The following is a 15,947-nucleotide window of genomic DNA, read 5'->3' as shown; positions in this document are numbered from 1 at the left end:
CAGAACTGCCCTGAGCATCCCATGCCAGAAGGTGAGAGGGAGACCCGTTGGACATTCCCTGGGGTGAGAATAATGGAGACTCACTGGGGAATGGCCTGGGGTGACAGGGACAGGGACAACCCCCACAAGCCCCTCCCAAGCAACCCCCAGTGTGAGAGGCCCAGAGACCCCTCGAACAATCCCTGGGCACTGGACAAAATAAACTTGGCAGAAATCAAATTTTACTCTGCATTAATCACTTTGATGAATATTTGATTTTCCCACAAGTAACATGTGATTAAAATGCAAACAAATCCAATACATTAGTAAACTGATAATAGAAGCAATTCTGTGGCAATTCCAAGTTTCATTGGTTGCTGCACAGCTCCAGCTCAGCTGCTGGCAGGGTCCCATAAAAGAAAAGTGGAAATTTGGCCCACTATAGATTACTAAAAGGAAGAGAAAGCACTGTGGGGCTGTCACAAAGGTGACAGGGACGAAGAGAATAATGATTCTCACATTTGGCAAAGTCCCTAAGCCTCTGAATTTGGCATTTATTCAGGAATTTAGCTGCTTGAGCTGGGCTTCTTGTGGAACTTTTAGCAGCCTTGTGTTCCTTACTTTGGGGTGAATGAACCTTATCAACCTTGCTGGTATCATTTGCTGCCTTTCCTCCAGTGTTTTTAAGAAACTTTTCAAGGAAGGACAACAAAACATTTTCTTTCCACTGGCAACCCAGCCACCTAATTTAAGGCAGTGTTTCTGTATCATTGTCTCGATCTTAATTTTCTTATTAAATTAAATTAAATTAAAATATAAATTTCTTATTAAATTGTAATTCTGGCTTTAATCTCCCCTTGGTACAAAACTCAATGCACTCATCTCTTGTTTTCCTCCCAAAACAGAATTTCCCATCCCAAAACCACCGCCAGATGGAGGAGAAGGCTGCGAGGAAGAGGAAGATGTCCCGGGACCACCAGGTAAGTGAGGAGGTAGTCACAGCCCATTTCCCCCTCTCTCCTGCTCCATCTCCTTGCACAGCACAGCCCAAGGCTGCAGGACAGCCCTGTTTCCAACTCCATAATGCCAGGGATGCATGCAGGGGAGGATCTCCTTCCCCTTCCCTCTGGCACGGAGGCAAATCCCATCCTCTCCTTGCCCTGCCTTCCTCAGACAAGGAGGTAAGGATGGAGACCAGCAAGGACAAATCTCCACAGCAGAACCTTGTGGAAGAGGCAGATTTGAGTGGCTCCATGGCACAGGAATCCATTGGGGAAGAAATTTCCCTGAGATCCTGTAGGAGGAGGGGCTCCAAACCCAGCCCTGGGTGCTCTGAGGAGGAAAGACCCACCCTGTGCCAGGAAGGTGGACAGAGCTTCAGCCAGAGCTCAGAGCTGGTGGTCCATAAGCAGATTGATGATGGGGAGAAGCCCTACAAGTGCTTGGAGTGTGGGAAGAGCTTCAGGCGGAGCAGCACCTTGATCTGCCACCAGATGATCCACACCGGGGAATGGCCCTACGAGTGTGGGGAGTGTGGGAAGGGCTTCAGCTACAGATCCACCCTCGTGACCCACCAATGCATCCACACTGGGGAGAGGCTCTATGAATGCCTTGAGTGTCAAAAGAGATTTCAGACCCGCTCCACTCTTCTCAGGCACCAGAGGATTCACACCGATGAGAGGCCCTTCCTCTGCCCTGACTGCGGGAAGGGCTTCAAGCGCAATTCCCCCCTCATCCCCCCCCAGCGCATCCACACTGGGGAGAGGCTCTATGAATGCCTTGAGTGTCAGCAGAGATTTCAGACCCGCTCCCCTCTTCTCAGGCACCAGAGGATTCACCCCGATGAGAGGCCCTTCCTCTGCCCTGACTGCGGGAAGGGCTTCAAGCGCAATTCCCCCCTCATCCCCCCCCAGCGCATCCACACTGGGGAGAGACCCTACGAGTGTCCGCGGTGTGGCAAGAGCTTCACTCAGAGCTCTGACTTGACCAGACACCAATGGAGTCACTGATAAGGGAAGCCCTGCAAATTCCCCAACTGCTGGAAGAGCTTCATGCACTGCTGCAGCTTCATCCCCCATTGGATGACCCATGTTGGGAAGAGCCCTGGTGATCCATGTTCCCTGTGGTCCATGCTGGGAAGACACCTGTCCCTTTTCCTGCCCCTTCCAATGACATGATGTGGAATTGAAGAATCATGGCCATGACATTCCATTCACTCCCATCTCAGGTCATGGCCAGGGGCAGGAAAGGGAGTCTCTCTCTCCCCTCGAGGAGAAGGGTGTCCTTTCCAGGCAGGAGGAAATTGTGTCCAGGAAGAGACAGTCAGCTGAGTTTTGGAACCCAGGAAGGGCCTGCTCAGAACCACCTTTTCCCGTGCTGGGGCAGAGAAAAGTAACAGCTGACCCCGGCAGCTGAATTGTAGTTTTCCATTTTTCTTATCCCTCTTGTTATCAATATTGTTGCTGTTCCTGTTTGTTCCTGATCTTGTTGCTGTTCCCAAAAAATTGTTCCTATTCTAGTCCAGGATCTTTGCCTTCTGTGCTTTCCATGGGAGGCAGGAGGGCAGCAATCGGCAGTGTGGTTTTAGCGGGAGCTGGAAATTGGGGAATCCCATTCCTGAACCCCGCCCTGTGGAAACCAAGCATCCCAGCTGGTCCCAGCCCTGGTTGCCATGCTAAGGATCAGATTTGTCACAGGCCCTCAGAGGGGTTCCATGGGATTTGCAAGAGTCTCCAGGCTGTTCAAGAGCTGGAATGTCACAGGCAGAGACAGGGGCTCCATGGACACCTCCCAGGTGTTTCTGGGGATGGTATAGATCTTCTGTGGTCACAGACAGTCACAGCCATTCCATGGTGACCTCCCAGGCCACCTTGGGCTGCAAAGGCACTGATCTGTCACAGGCACACACGGGGGGCTCCGTGGTGACATCCCAGGAATCCCCAGGCTGCCAAAGAGCCGGGATGTCCCAGACACTCCCAGGGCTTCCTGTCATGGGCAGAGTGGGAGCTTCAGGCAAAAGCTTTAGTTCTTTATTGGAGAAACTCCTGCTGAGTCATGAGGTGGAGAAATGGCACGCAACACCCACCATGGATCCTCAAACCCCTGTAGGGCCCCTAGGCTTCTAAAATTCATTCTGAAAAAGGAGACTGGGAGTGGCTGGATCAAATCCCATCCCCAGACTTTTTCAAAGGTGTAGAGATTATACACGTGGAATTGTACCTTAATACAATTTGTCCCACAGGATTAACGATGGTATACCAGATATATTTATGATTGGGCAGCTAGAGCATCATAGAGGGGACTGTGTGACATCACAGAGCAGGTTGTGACATCATTGCATAGCTGTATGACATCACAGAGTGGGCTGTGCTGTGACATTACAGAGTGGCAGGATCACATCATAGAGAGGGTTTTTTGATATCACTGAGTTGGTTGTGACATCACAGAGCTGGCTTTGACATCATAGAGTATGATGTGAGGCCATGGAGCAAACTCTCCCATCAGGGATGTTGGCTCTGTGACATCAGAGAGTGGGTTGTGACATCACCGGGTGACTGAGTAACATCACAGAGACAGGTCTGACACCACAGAACAGTCTCTGACATCACAGAGTGACTTTGTGACATCACAGAGTCCTCTGTGACATCACAGTGCAGCTTCATGGTATTCCAGGGTGGCATCAAAGGGCTCTGTGACATCACAGGTGGATGTGTGACATCACAGGGATGCGTGACATCACAGGGGCTCTGTGAGGTCACTGGGGAGGTCACTCTGCCTCAGCCCCCCCTCACAGTTCCCCCAGAGCAGTCCAACACTGCTCGTGCACAGCGGAGTCCCCTGTCCCCCCGGGTCCCCCCGGCTCCCCCAGCGCCACAGCCTCCCCCAGAGGATGTTCCACGAGATCGACCCCAGAGCCTGACACGGGGACGGGGGGCCGGAGCCCTGGGGGGTGGGACAAGGGGACAGGGATCCCCCGGCAGCCTCCCCGTGTCCCCCAGGGCCAGAGCCTGGGCAAGGGCTCCTTCACCCTGTTACGAACGAGGGCTTGATGGCACTGGAAACATCACCAGCAAGGGATCAGCAACAACCAGATTTAATATTAAGCAATGGCACCACAGAGTTCCTTGGCAAGACTCAATCTGCTTCTGACTGGACACTTCAGGCACACCAGGGAAACAAAGCGACAACAAAACCAAGCCAAATCCTGGCAATCAAACCGGAAATGAACTGAGAACTGTCCCTATGTGTGTGTGACATCAGGACAGTGATGGCAAGGATAAAAGGAATATGGCCTAAATGCCAAACAGAGCTCAAACCTAACAGGACTTAATTTATAACTTAACCTTAACTTCCATCTTATCCTTAACTTCTACGTTAAACTTCACAATTTAGCAACAGAAAAGCACTTAATACTATTTCGCCTAACTTAGGCCCTATGACTTTGCAATTTAACAAAGAAATAACATTTAACAGTATTTAACTCAGCTTATAACTTATATTAATAAACTTACCAGAAAAACCACTATTAAAAGCATTTAACTTTCGTTATTCCTCATGACATAACCTTACTTACAGGCCTGACTGACTCAGCTATCCAAGGCACTCCAACCCCTCCGAGAGCAGCATTTCTGTCACATTTCCCCAGCACAGGCACTCCTCTGTGCACAGGCCCAGGCTCCGTCGTTGTTCAGGATCCCTGAGTGCAGCAAACGGGAGAGTTCCCGGCTGGGAGAGGCCCCACTCAGAGGGAGTCGCTGGCCCAGGAGAGCTCCATGGGGCTCCTTTTGCAGCGCTGTTTGTAGGGCCCCAAGAGAGGGGCTGCAGTCACAGCAATGGTTCATCCTGGCCACACTTGGCATCAACAGCTTTCTTTGGCACTGTGAGAACAGGAATGTTGTGCCACTGAGGGAACAAAACCAGTTCCCAGGGCTGCTCCTACAGCAACCAGGAGCTGGTTGGGCAGCAGCAGAGCCTGGAGCAGACAGTGTTTGTGCTGAGCTGCAGAGGAGCTGAGCCCAGGGGCTGCTGGCCAAGGCGGAGGCGCAAGGAGCATTTCTGAGCTGGCAGGGCAGCCTGAGAAGGGGAGGGGGGAATGCAGCAGCACAGGGCCCATGGAGCCAAGGGACCATGGTGACATTGTGGGGCCCTGTGAGACCAAGGGACCATTGTGACACTGTGGGGGTCTCATGGAATCATGGAGATCACTGTGACGTTGCTGGGCCTCATGGAAACAAGGGGACTGTACTGATGCTGTGTGGCTCCATGGAATGTAGGGATCATTGTGACAATGAGAGGCCCCATCAAACCATAGAACCAGTGTGACACCACGGGGTCTCATGGAATCATGGAGACCATTATGATGCTTTGGGGTGTCACAGAACCAAGGGGGCCATCGCAATGCTGTGTGACTCCATGGAGCCAAAGTTCCATTGTGGCATTACAAGGCCTCATGGTATCATGGAGACACCATTAAGACACTTCACAGTCTCATCTAACTAAGGGGCCATTGTGACACTCAGGGGACTCATGGAATCATGGAGACCATTATGACACTATGAGGCCCCATGGAATAAGCAAAGCATTGTGACATTGTGAGGCCTCATGGAACCAGTGAGACCATTGTGACCCTGGGGGTCCCCACAGAACCAAGAGGACCATTGTGATACTCTGGGGCCTGGTGAAACCAAGAGGCCTTTGTGACACTGCTGGGCTGCATGGAACCAAAGGTGCATTGTGACATTGCAGGGCCTCGTGTCATCAGTGGTCCATTGTGACACTGTGAGGTCAAAGGAGACCATCGTGACACAGCAAACCCCCAGGGTCCAAAGATACATTATGGCCTTGCAGGGTTCATGGAACAGAGGAGTCATGTGACATTGTGGGGCCCGGGGAACCACAGAGACCATGGTGACACTGCAAGGCCACATGGAATCATTGGGACCATTGTGACACTTTGTGGCCTTCTGGCACCTAGGGGCCACTGTGACACTGTGGGATGCCATCGAACCTTGGGGCCAGTGTGACACAGCTGGTCTTCTTGTAAACAATGTGTAATTGTGACACTGCTGGACCCCATGGAATCAAGGCAACAATTATGACACTATGGGGCCCCATGGACCCACTGCACCCTTGTGACACTATGGGGCACCATAAAACCAAGGGAACACAGAATAGGTCTGGCTGGTTTTGGCCTCCCATGGACTGCCTGACTGGTCCAGCTGACCTTGGCATGTTTAGCGTCACTTCTCATCTACTTCTGAAATACTGGGGCTCCGTGCTTTCCTTCCCAATGGAAAAGAACTGTCCTTCCCCTCCAGCCACCCATGGCCAGAATTGGAATTTCACCTCCAAATTTTCTTATTTCCAGGGATTGTTCCCATAGGAATATTGCCAGAACAAGTCTATCTTGCAGAGGTTTCACAAAGGTCACCTCCCATCTGTCCCCAAAACACTGGGGAAGGCTCCGTGCTTTCCTTCCCATGGGAGAGAATTGTCTTGCTTCTCCAGTTGCCCATGAGCAAGATTGGGCTTCCACCTTCAAAATTCCTTAAATCCAAAGACAAAATATGCCATTCCTGCCAAGTCTGGTTGGCCTTGGCCTAGTGAGGCTCTCACCTGCCTTCCAAACACTTGGGCTCTGCGCTTTCCTTCCTATGGAAAAGAACTGTCCTTCTCAGCCAGGTGCCCATGGCCAGAATTGGGATGTCACCTCCAACATTGGCTTCCTGTGACAGACTGGAGGAGATTGTTAGCTGGAAGCATTTTGTGTGGGGGGGAGGAAGAGGCAGGTCCAGCCTTGCCCTGCCCTGGAACCCCAATTTACCCAGAGCCTCTACCCCAGCCCTGGCACAGCACAGGCAATGCTCCACAGCCATGTCTGGAGCCCCCAGCCCAGCTCCTGAGTGACCAAATGAGCCCAAGTTCCACCTGGTGGAAGGGGCCCAGGAAGACCAAGGGGTATTGAAGGCTGACCACAAGGCAAGCACACATCTTGACCTGACCTACTCTTGGAATTTGTATCTGAACAGTGCTGGAATCCAGGAGATGGTAGCTCTGTGTGTGCTTCTCTAAATCTTATTTTTCTTTCTCTCTCTCTCTGTTCACTTATTCTATTTCTATCCCCCTGGAAATTTTGATCAACATTAAATTGAACAGGCTTAGAGTTTGTGAAGTTGAATGGGCCCAGTCAATGCTTTGAAAAATGTTTTTTATTGATTGAATGTCGGTTGTAGTTTAACATGAGAAGAATTTTAAAAAGTTATACAAAACTTTTTGTGCAACTGACAATCTGTTAAACCACTAAGATACTGAACACACCTCTGTGAAACACAAATGTTAAAGATGACAAAACCCAGGAACCTCCTCTTTCTTTTCCACTCAACAAAGAAGTGGCCTAGTGAGGCTCTCACCTGCCTTCCAAACACTTGGGCTCTGCGCTTTCCTTCCTATGGAAAAGAACTGTCCTTCTCAGCCAGGTGCCCATGGCCAGAATTGGGATGTCACCTCCAACATTGGCTTCCTGTGACAGACTGGAGGAGATTGTTAGCTGGAAGCATTTTGTGTGGGGGGGAGGAAGAGGCAGGTCCAGCCTTGCCCTGCCCTGGAACCCCAATTTACCCAGAGCCTCTACCCCAGCCCTGGCACAGCACAGGCAATGCTCCACAGCCATGTCTGGAGCCCCCAGCCCAGCTCCTGAGTGACCAAATGAGCCCAAGTCCCACCTGGGGAAGGGCTCAAGAAGACCAAGGGGTATTTTAGGCTGACCACAAGGCAAGCACACCTCTTGACCTGACCTCCTCTTGCCATTTCCATCTGAACGCCACTGGAATCTGGGAGTTTGTAGCACAGATGTTAAAGATGAAAAAACCCAGGAAACTCCTCTTTCTTTTCCAGTCAACAAAGAAGCAGCGGACCCTGGCCCCAGCCCCCATCTGAACCAAACTAAACCAAGCAGCCCTGCCCCGGGCCGAGCCCCTTCCCCTCTCCCCATGCCTCCCCCCCATTCTGACCAAACCAAACCCAACAACGACCAAACAGGAAAACAAAAGAGGCTACAACACCCTGACCAGAACAAAACCAGCCACAGCTATTTAAATCTTATCATCAGGTCCTCTCCCCCAACACAACCTGAACCAAAAACCCCTACAACCTGCAACCCCTGCAAAATAATCCTACAACTAAAATTAAACACAAAAAAGCAAAAACCAAGCATAAAACCAATCCTAACACATCCCAACCGCAACTTCCACCACAAGTTACCGGCGGGTCAGGTGTTAACCCTTTCAATACTTCAATCCTCCCTCGAGTAATAGAAAAACAAAATATAAGCAAATAAAAAACGACATAGAGCCATCAAAGTCAGTAAAGAAGAAATTAAATCCTAATTAAAAAAGAAGAAAAAATATTTAATCTTAAAATAAAAAATCCTCTAATAAATGATATAAAAAAGAAACATTTTCTTTATAACACATAAAACTATTTTAAAAAGTCAAATATAAAACAAAATCCTGCATATGAAAATTTTAAAAAGTTGAAATAACTGTAATTTCATAACAAGTTTAAACAGAAAAAAACCCGTAATCCAGTACCCCCGAGAGAAGATCTCTATTCCCAGAGATAAAAATAATTTAAAAAGTAAATAATAAAAACTTTTACCTTTAAACAACTCATCTTTAAAACAGTACGCCATAGGTCAACATGGCCCATCAACAATCTGTAAAAAAGCTGGTAGCAATAAAAACAACTTCACAATAACAAATTTCCCCAGAAAATTGCTTCTCCAGTTGCCCATGAGCAAGATTGGGCTTCCACCTTCAAAATTCCTTAAATCCAAAGACAAAATATGCCATTCCTGCCAAGTCTGGTTGGCCTTGGCCTAGTGAGGCTCTCACCTGCCTTCCAAACACTTGGGCTCTGCGCTTTCCTTCCTATGGAAAAGAACTGTCCTTCTCAGCCAGGTGCCCATGGCCAGAATTGGGATGTCACCTCCAACATTGGCTTCCTGTGACAGACTGGAGGAGATTGTTAGCTGGAAGCATTTTGTGTGGGGGGGAGGAAGAGGCAGGTCCAGCCTTGCCCTGCCCTGGAACCCCAATTTACCCAGAGCCTCTACCCCAGCCCTGGCACAGCACAGGCAATGCTCCACAGCCATGTCTGGAGCCCCCAGCCCAGCTCCTGAGTGACCAAATGAGCCCAAGTCCCACCTGGGGAAGGGCTCAGGAAGACCAAGGGGTATTTTAGGCTGACCACAAGGCAAGCACACCTCTTGACCTGACCTCCTCTTGCCATTTCCATCTGAACGCCACTGGAATCTGGGAGTTTGTAGCACAGATGTTAAAGATGAAAAAACCCAGGAAACTCCTCTTTCTTTTCCAGTCAACAAAGAAGCAGCGGACCCTGGCCCCAGCCCCCATCTGAACCAAACTAAACCAAGCAGCCCTGCCCCAGGCCAAGCCCCTTCCCCCCTCCCCAGGCCGCCCCGCCATGGGCCCCATTCTGACCAAACCAAACTCCAACAACGACCAATCAGGAAAACAAAAGAGGCTACAACACCCTAACCAGAACAAAGCCAGCCACAGCTCTTAAAATCTTACCATCAATCAAGTCCCCTCCCGCAAAAGCTAAAACAAAAACCCCTACAACCTGCAACCCATACAAAAGAATCCTATAACTAAAAAATTAAACACAAAAAAAGTCAAAAACCAACCATAAAACCAATCCTAACAAAACCCAACCACAACTTCCACCACAATTTCCTGGCAGAACAAAACCAGCCACAGCTATTTAAATCTTATCATCAGGTCCTCTCCCCCAACACAACCTGAACCAAAAACCCCTACAACCTGCAACCCCTGCAAAATAATCCTACAACTAAAATTAAACACAAAAAAGCAAAAACCAAGCATAAAACCAATCCTAACACATCCCAACCGCAACTTCCACCACAAGTTACCGGCGGGTCAGGTGTTAACCCTTTCAATACTTCAATCCTCCCTCGAGTAATAGAAAAACAAAATATAAGCAAATAAAAAACTATATAAATCCATCAAAGTCAGTAAAGAAGAAATTAAATCCTAATTAAAAAAGAAGAAAAAAAATTTAATCTTAAAACAAAAAATCCTCTAATAAATGATATAAAAAAGAAACATTTTCTTTATAACACATAAAACTATTTTGAAAAGTCAAATATAAAACAAAATCCTGCATATGAAAATTTTAACAGATGTTAAAGATGAAAAAACCCAGGAAACTCCTCTTTCTTTTCCAGTCAACAAAGAAGCAGCGGACCCTGGCCCCAGCCCCCATCTGAACCAAACTAAACCAAGCAGCCCTGCCCCAGGCCAAGCCCCTTCCCCCCTCCCCAGGCCGCCCCGCCATGGGCCCCATTCTGACCAAACCAAACTCCAACAACGACCAATCAGGAAAACAAAAGAGGCTACAACACCCTAACCAGAACAAAGCCAGCCACAGCTCTTAAAATCTTACCATCAATCAAGTCCCCTCCCGCAAAAGCTAAAACAAAAACCCCTACAACCTGCAACCCATACAAAAGAATCCTATAACTAAAAAATTAAACACAAAAAAAGTCAAAAACCAACCATAAAACCAATCCTAACAAAACCCAACCACAACTTCCACCACAATTTCCTGGCAGGTCAGGTGTTAACCCTTTCAATACTTAAATCCTTCCTCGAGTAAAAGAAAAACAAAATATAAGCAAATAAAAAACAACATAGAGCCATCAAAGTCAGTAAAGAAGAAATTAAATCCCAATTAAAAAATAAGAAAAAATATTTAATCTTAAACCAAAAAATCCTCTAATAAACGATATAAAAAACATTTTCTTTATAAGACATAAAACTATTTTAAAAAGTCAAATATAAAACAAAATCCTGCATATGAAAATTTTAAAAAGTTTTAAAATAACTGTAATTTCATAACAAGTTTAAACAGAAAAAAACCCGTAATCCAGTACCCCCGAGAGAAGATCTCTATTCCCAGAGGTAAAAATAATTTTAAAAGTAAATAATAAAAACTTTTACCTTTAAACAACTCATCTTTAAAACAGTACGCCATAGGTCAACATGGCCCATCAACAATCTGTAAAAAAGCTGGTAGCAATAAAAACAACTTCACAATAACAAAGTTCCCCAGAAAATTGTTATCCATGAGAAAATTAAGAGCCACAAAAACCCAATTATTTCCTATTGTAAAAAAATCTCTATAACATTACCAAGAAAAACTTCTTTCCCTAAATAAAGTTTAAAAAGACAATTCTAGAAATAGTAAACCAACTTAGAAACTAAGTTTAGTTTCTTAACAGTCAGTAAAAAAAAAGTTGTAAAAAAAAATGTGTTCTAAAGAGTTTGTTTTAATACTCAGTACCTTTTTTCTTTTTGTTACTTTTAATGAAATTTTCTTTATAACCTTTTGAAATTTTAAGCCTGCTTTACCTTTCTCCTAATCCTAGCTCACAACAAAATAAATACATAAATAATCAACTGACAATAAAACCCACCAACTCATCAATACATTAATTAAGAAATCCCAAAATTAGAAAAATCTTAAATTAAAAAACCATAACCACTACAATGTCATAATAAACCTTTTGCCAAAGTTTCTCTGATTTTATAAAGTTGCAAGTAAATGCTGTTTTGAGCTCCTGAGAAACTCTTGTGGGTATTTCTCTAGGGAGTCCAACTCAAAGGACAAAATAATAGTAATTCCTTTTAAATGTCTCCTTGAGAGAGTTGTTTAGGGGATGGGAGTCAGGGCTTGTCTGTCCTGCTTGGCACAGCCCAGGCAGGGCTTTCCCAGCCACATTCCACACTCCATTTCCCAGCTGGAGCTGCTGGTGCCTCTGAGTTCTGCTGGCCCAGCCCCAGGGACGCTCTCCTTGTCTGCCCATTCCCCCACGGTCTCTGGGCAGGGATGGCCTCAGTGGGGGCTGCTGACATCCTCAGCAACTTGGAGGCTGCTGCTGGATTTTACTCCTGCAGAGGCTTGTTCAGCCTTCAGCTCTTCAGTTCAGAGATTCAGTGTCCCAGGGCTCACTAACATTCAGAGCACCTTAACAAGCCAAGCCTCTGGGACTAATTTGATTTAAGTTTTCATACCTTTTTTGGTTAGTTAGACAGATATCAGAAGTGTGTTCAAATGGAATATATTCTATTTAAAAAGACAGAAAACATTTTTAGGTCCTGAGCTCTGCCTGTGGCAGTGGGGTTTTTTGTGGTTGTTTGGTCTCCTCTTGCAGTGGGTTTGAGTATGTTTGGTCTATCCCTGTCTGGTTGGAAAGGCAGTTTGAAGATATTTAGTCTATGTTTGCCTCCTGTCTAGGAGTGGTTTTTGCCCTAGCCTGGTAAGTTCACTGTCACTTCAGGGTTTCTGTCTTTGCTATGGGTTATGCCTTTCCCATCTTAGCTTCTGACCTTTTCCCTGCGAATTCTCGCTCTCTCTTACATACAAGCCTCTGTTTTCTCTGCCTCCCCGCTCTCTGCCACTGTCTGCCCTTCCAGCTGCACGGCTCCTGCGCTCTGCCGGATCCCGTGCCCCAAAGACAGAGACTGTCCCTGCCGCGCTGCCGCTGCCTGCGAGTGCTGCACCATCTGACTCACGCCGGCGCTGCTGCCACCGCGGGAAAGAACAGCTCCTGTGCCACGCTGCCGATTCCAAGCAGCGCCATCCTGGCGCGGGACAGAAATAAAGCGGCTCGGAGAAGCCAGCACGGGGTCGTTCCTTATTTCCTTTATAATAAATCTTAGAGGCCGAGCCCGCGTTTCAGCAGCCGAACCGTGACCCTGCCGGCCGGTGGCAGAGGTCGGGCACGGCCGCTCCTGGCGCCTGCCCTGATCGCCTTCAGCCACTGGGGCACACTGGTGCAGGCGTCAGCTTGGCGCCCAGCCGTGGGGGCACAGACCCCACGGAAAGGACTGTCTGCAGGGTGCACGGACGCCCCTGCCAGGTGAAGTTCGTGGTCTGTCAAGCGCCGCCGGTGAATTCGCACACTTTCTGTTTGCTGCAGCTCCCGGCAGGCGGGAAAGTCAACCCCCTCAGTTCCAGACGTGAAAGGAGTTTTACCCTGGATCCATGGCTACCTCCGAGATTTTTGCTTCCAAGAATCTTCGGTTTAGTGAGTATTCCAGTGTCTGGGACAGACCTGACTGGGGCATCACGAAGTTGGGTGGGGGTGACTCCCGGGGATTAGGGCAGGCGTAGTGCACAGCATTCAAACACACCCCGTCCCACCCAGCCCCCAATGGGTGATTCTTGGTTGTTTTTCCTTTAGTTTTTGTTTTATCTCAGAGGTGGGTGGAAAGGAACCTAGCAAACAGTCTCCATCTGAGTATTCTAGTAGCCGGGACAAACCCAACTGGGGTACAATGGGGTACAGCGTGACTGTCTGCTAGGGGGGAGGAAGTTTATAACCAAGTAGTGGATTTCTTGGTGGGGGAGGGTTTTGTTTATCAAAGGTGTTATAAATGAGAAGCCAGACTAGGCCAATATTCAAGTAGCAATCAATTTATTAATTAATATGGTAAAGTATGAGCAATGCAGCGCTGGGTACAGTGGGGGAAATTTTTCCTCTAACTGCACATCAATAGTTGGGGCTTACAGGTATTTATAGGGGTACTTATAAGATTTCTCAGCAATTTCTATTTCCAATTTTTACTCATCAGCAATTTCTATTCCCAATTTTTATGTCACAATTCTCTACACTATTATGATTTAGTTTTTCTCAGGATGTATCCCAGAAAGGAGTATCCCCAGATGGTGAGGGTCTGGCTTCCAAAAGAAGAAAGAAGTCTCCCAGCTGGTGAGGTCCCGATTCCAGATGTGGGTCCACCTTTTAATTGCAAGGTCTATAAATCTCATAACAGTGATGTCCAGCTTCCCTTGCCTGAAAACATCAGTCCTTGAGTTGATGTTCATCTTCCTTTCTCAAGCTGCTTTTCATTGTTTTGTTAAGGCGTCGAGTTAAGCATGTTTCCTTTTGATATATTCTAAAGCTATAGTTTCAAAGATCCTTACTACAAGCAATTAGACTTCAAAATTATACTTCAAAAGGTTATTATTGCAAAACTTTTGAAGTCTTAGCTAGAAGCAGAACATTCTTGTGAAACAGCAACATCCTTAAAGCTTTAATTCCAATGTTCCTAAATCAACTGAAGACTTATAAAGTTTAATTGCGAAAAAAGGCCTTCTTCCATACTTTACTTCCTCAGTTATTTATTAGAATTCATCTCTATAACTGTAGCACAATCACAAAAATACACATTGCCTGTATGTACCTGACACAAAGCATTTTGTATTTCACAGTCCCCCCTCTGCTTGCATAAATTTTCATTTATCTTATTCATTTGTGTCTGGGCTTCAAAACTGGCCAAAACTTTAGAAACTTTTTCTTTTTTTGTCTTCATTCTTTAATTTCATTATTTTGGATATCTTAGCTGTTTTCTTAAATTGGCCAACTTCTGCCAGGTGTACAGGCAGTGCAGCAACCTGCATGCTTTGAATAACTGAGTGGATTAGTCAGATAAAATACAGAATAAGGCAAGGTAGAAACAATAAACCAGCTAATGAACACAATATTATGAACCCTATTTTCTTTCACCAAGTTCCCCCTCCTATTCTTTGTAAATCCTTTGGCTTGAGCAATATTTCTTGTTTACTTGCATTTGTCGACTATGCTGGCAAAATAAAACAAGGAGATTACACAAGGAAGAAATATCAATTGATTCTGCTGGCATGAATTCACCCTCTTCCCATGGTTTGGGTTGCTGTTTCAGCAGTACCTGGAAAGGACTTCTTAACAGTACAGTGATAAAAGAAAGACAGTACTGCATTAACTTTTACCATTAACTTTTTTCCCCCAAAACTTTCTGGTTTAGCTAAAAGCTTTTTCCACAGCCACCTCTTCTTGTATCCAGCTGTGCTAATAGCTGCAGAGGCAAATTCTTCTTTCTGTGAACTACAGTTAGTTAAATAAGAAAGTCCGGACTGATTTTAATGCAAGATGTATCACATCTATTGCTTTTTTACTTTTTGGGCACCACTTAACTGTTTTAGTCTTACATATTCCTTCCTCAGAACAAAAGCCTCCTCTTTTTAACAGCAAACAAAATAAAAAACTTCTTACTTTAAAAAGTAAACCACTTTGTGAGGTTTGGAGAGTCAGCAATCTCTGCCTTAATTTTATCTGTTAGTGCTGGCCTCTCTCTCTCCTTTTCTCTCTCTCTCATTTTTTCTCTCTTTTTGGAGAGTCAGCAATCTCTGCCTTGATTTTATCTGTTAGTGCTAGCCTCTCTCTCTCTCTCCTTTTCTCTCTCTCTTTTTCTCTCTCTCTCTTTCTCTCTCTTTTTTTCTCTCTCTCTCGACCCACTTGCTGGGACCGATGCTGCCATCCTGGACTCGGGACCCCGATGGTCTGGGAGCCACCCCGGCAGTTCCACCACTGAGCCAGCCCGCTCCTGGGCAGCAAACCTGTGTGATCTGGGCCCAGCACTGCCACCAGGTCACCTCCATGAGTCGGTCCCTGCTGCAGCCCCTGAGACCCCACCACTCGTATGGGAGCAGTCAACCACCTCCCAACCTTGACAACCCCAACTTTGCATTTCTAGGTGCTCCTGACATTCTTTTTCTTTCTTTAGCCAACATATCCTCTTTCCCTTCAAGGAGGGCCTGTTCTGCTAAACCTGTTTCAGACCCTGGTTCAGCATTGAGCAATCTCCTAAGGACTACATGTTAAGACCTTTCTCTGCCCTTTATTCAGAAACCTCATTCACACTTGTGATAAACAAGTCAACTAAATTTAAGGATCATATAATTATCTTGCAACAAGAGCATAAATTTTGTGAATCAAAATACTAATTATTCCCACAATTCAAACATTTATTTATAACCCAGCTATCATGTCCTATGGTATTGGAATGAATCAAATAAAGTTTACAGTATGGTACTGATGGAAA

General features: G+C 46.5%; 1 protein-coding gene across 1 annotated transcript; it reads left to right on the top strand.

The window, feature by feature from the left end:
- The first annotated feature begins 911 nt into the window (after positions 1–911).
- On the top strand, positions 912–1,988 carry LOC120510899 (zinc finger protein 239-like). The gene is made up of 2 exons (XM_039727253.1): positions 912–971; positions 1,161–1,988. Exons 1-2 carry the CDS (start codon positions 912–914, stop codon positions 1,986–1,988), a joined length of 888 nt encoding a protein of 295 aa, XP_039583187.1.
- Positions 1,989–15,947: the final 13,959 nt, after the last annotated feature.

The sequence above is a fragment of the Passer montanus genome, unplaced genomic scaffold, assembly GCF_014805655.1.
Source record: "Passer montanus isolate IOZ18808 unplaced genomic scaffold, ASM1480565v1 scaffold604, whole genome shotgun sequence".
Classification (NCBI taxonomy): Eukaryota; Metazoa; Chordata; class Aves; order Passeriformes; family Passeridae; genus Passer; species Passer montanus.
Note: the sequence above shows the minus strand (reverse complement) of the source record. Positions and strands in the feature narration are given on the sequence as shown.

Bases quoted from the DNA above. Each gene is read 5' to 3' on its own strand.
- LOC120510899 (XM_039727253.1), top strand. From the start codon at position 912: ATGGAGGAGAAGGCTGCGAGGAAGAGGAAGATGTCCCGGGACCACCAG. The intron at 972-1,160 runs GTAGTCACAGCC...TCAGACAAGGAG, and splicing joins ACCACCAGGTAAGTGAGGAG to GTAAGGATGGAGACCAGCAA.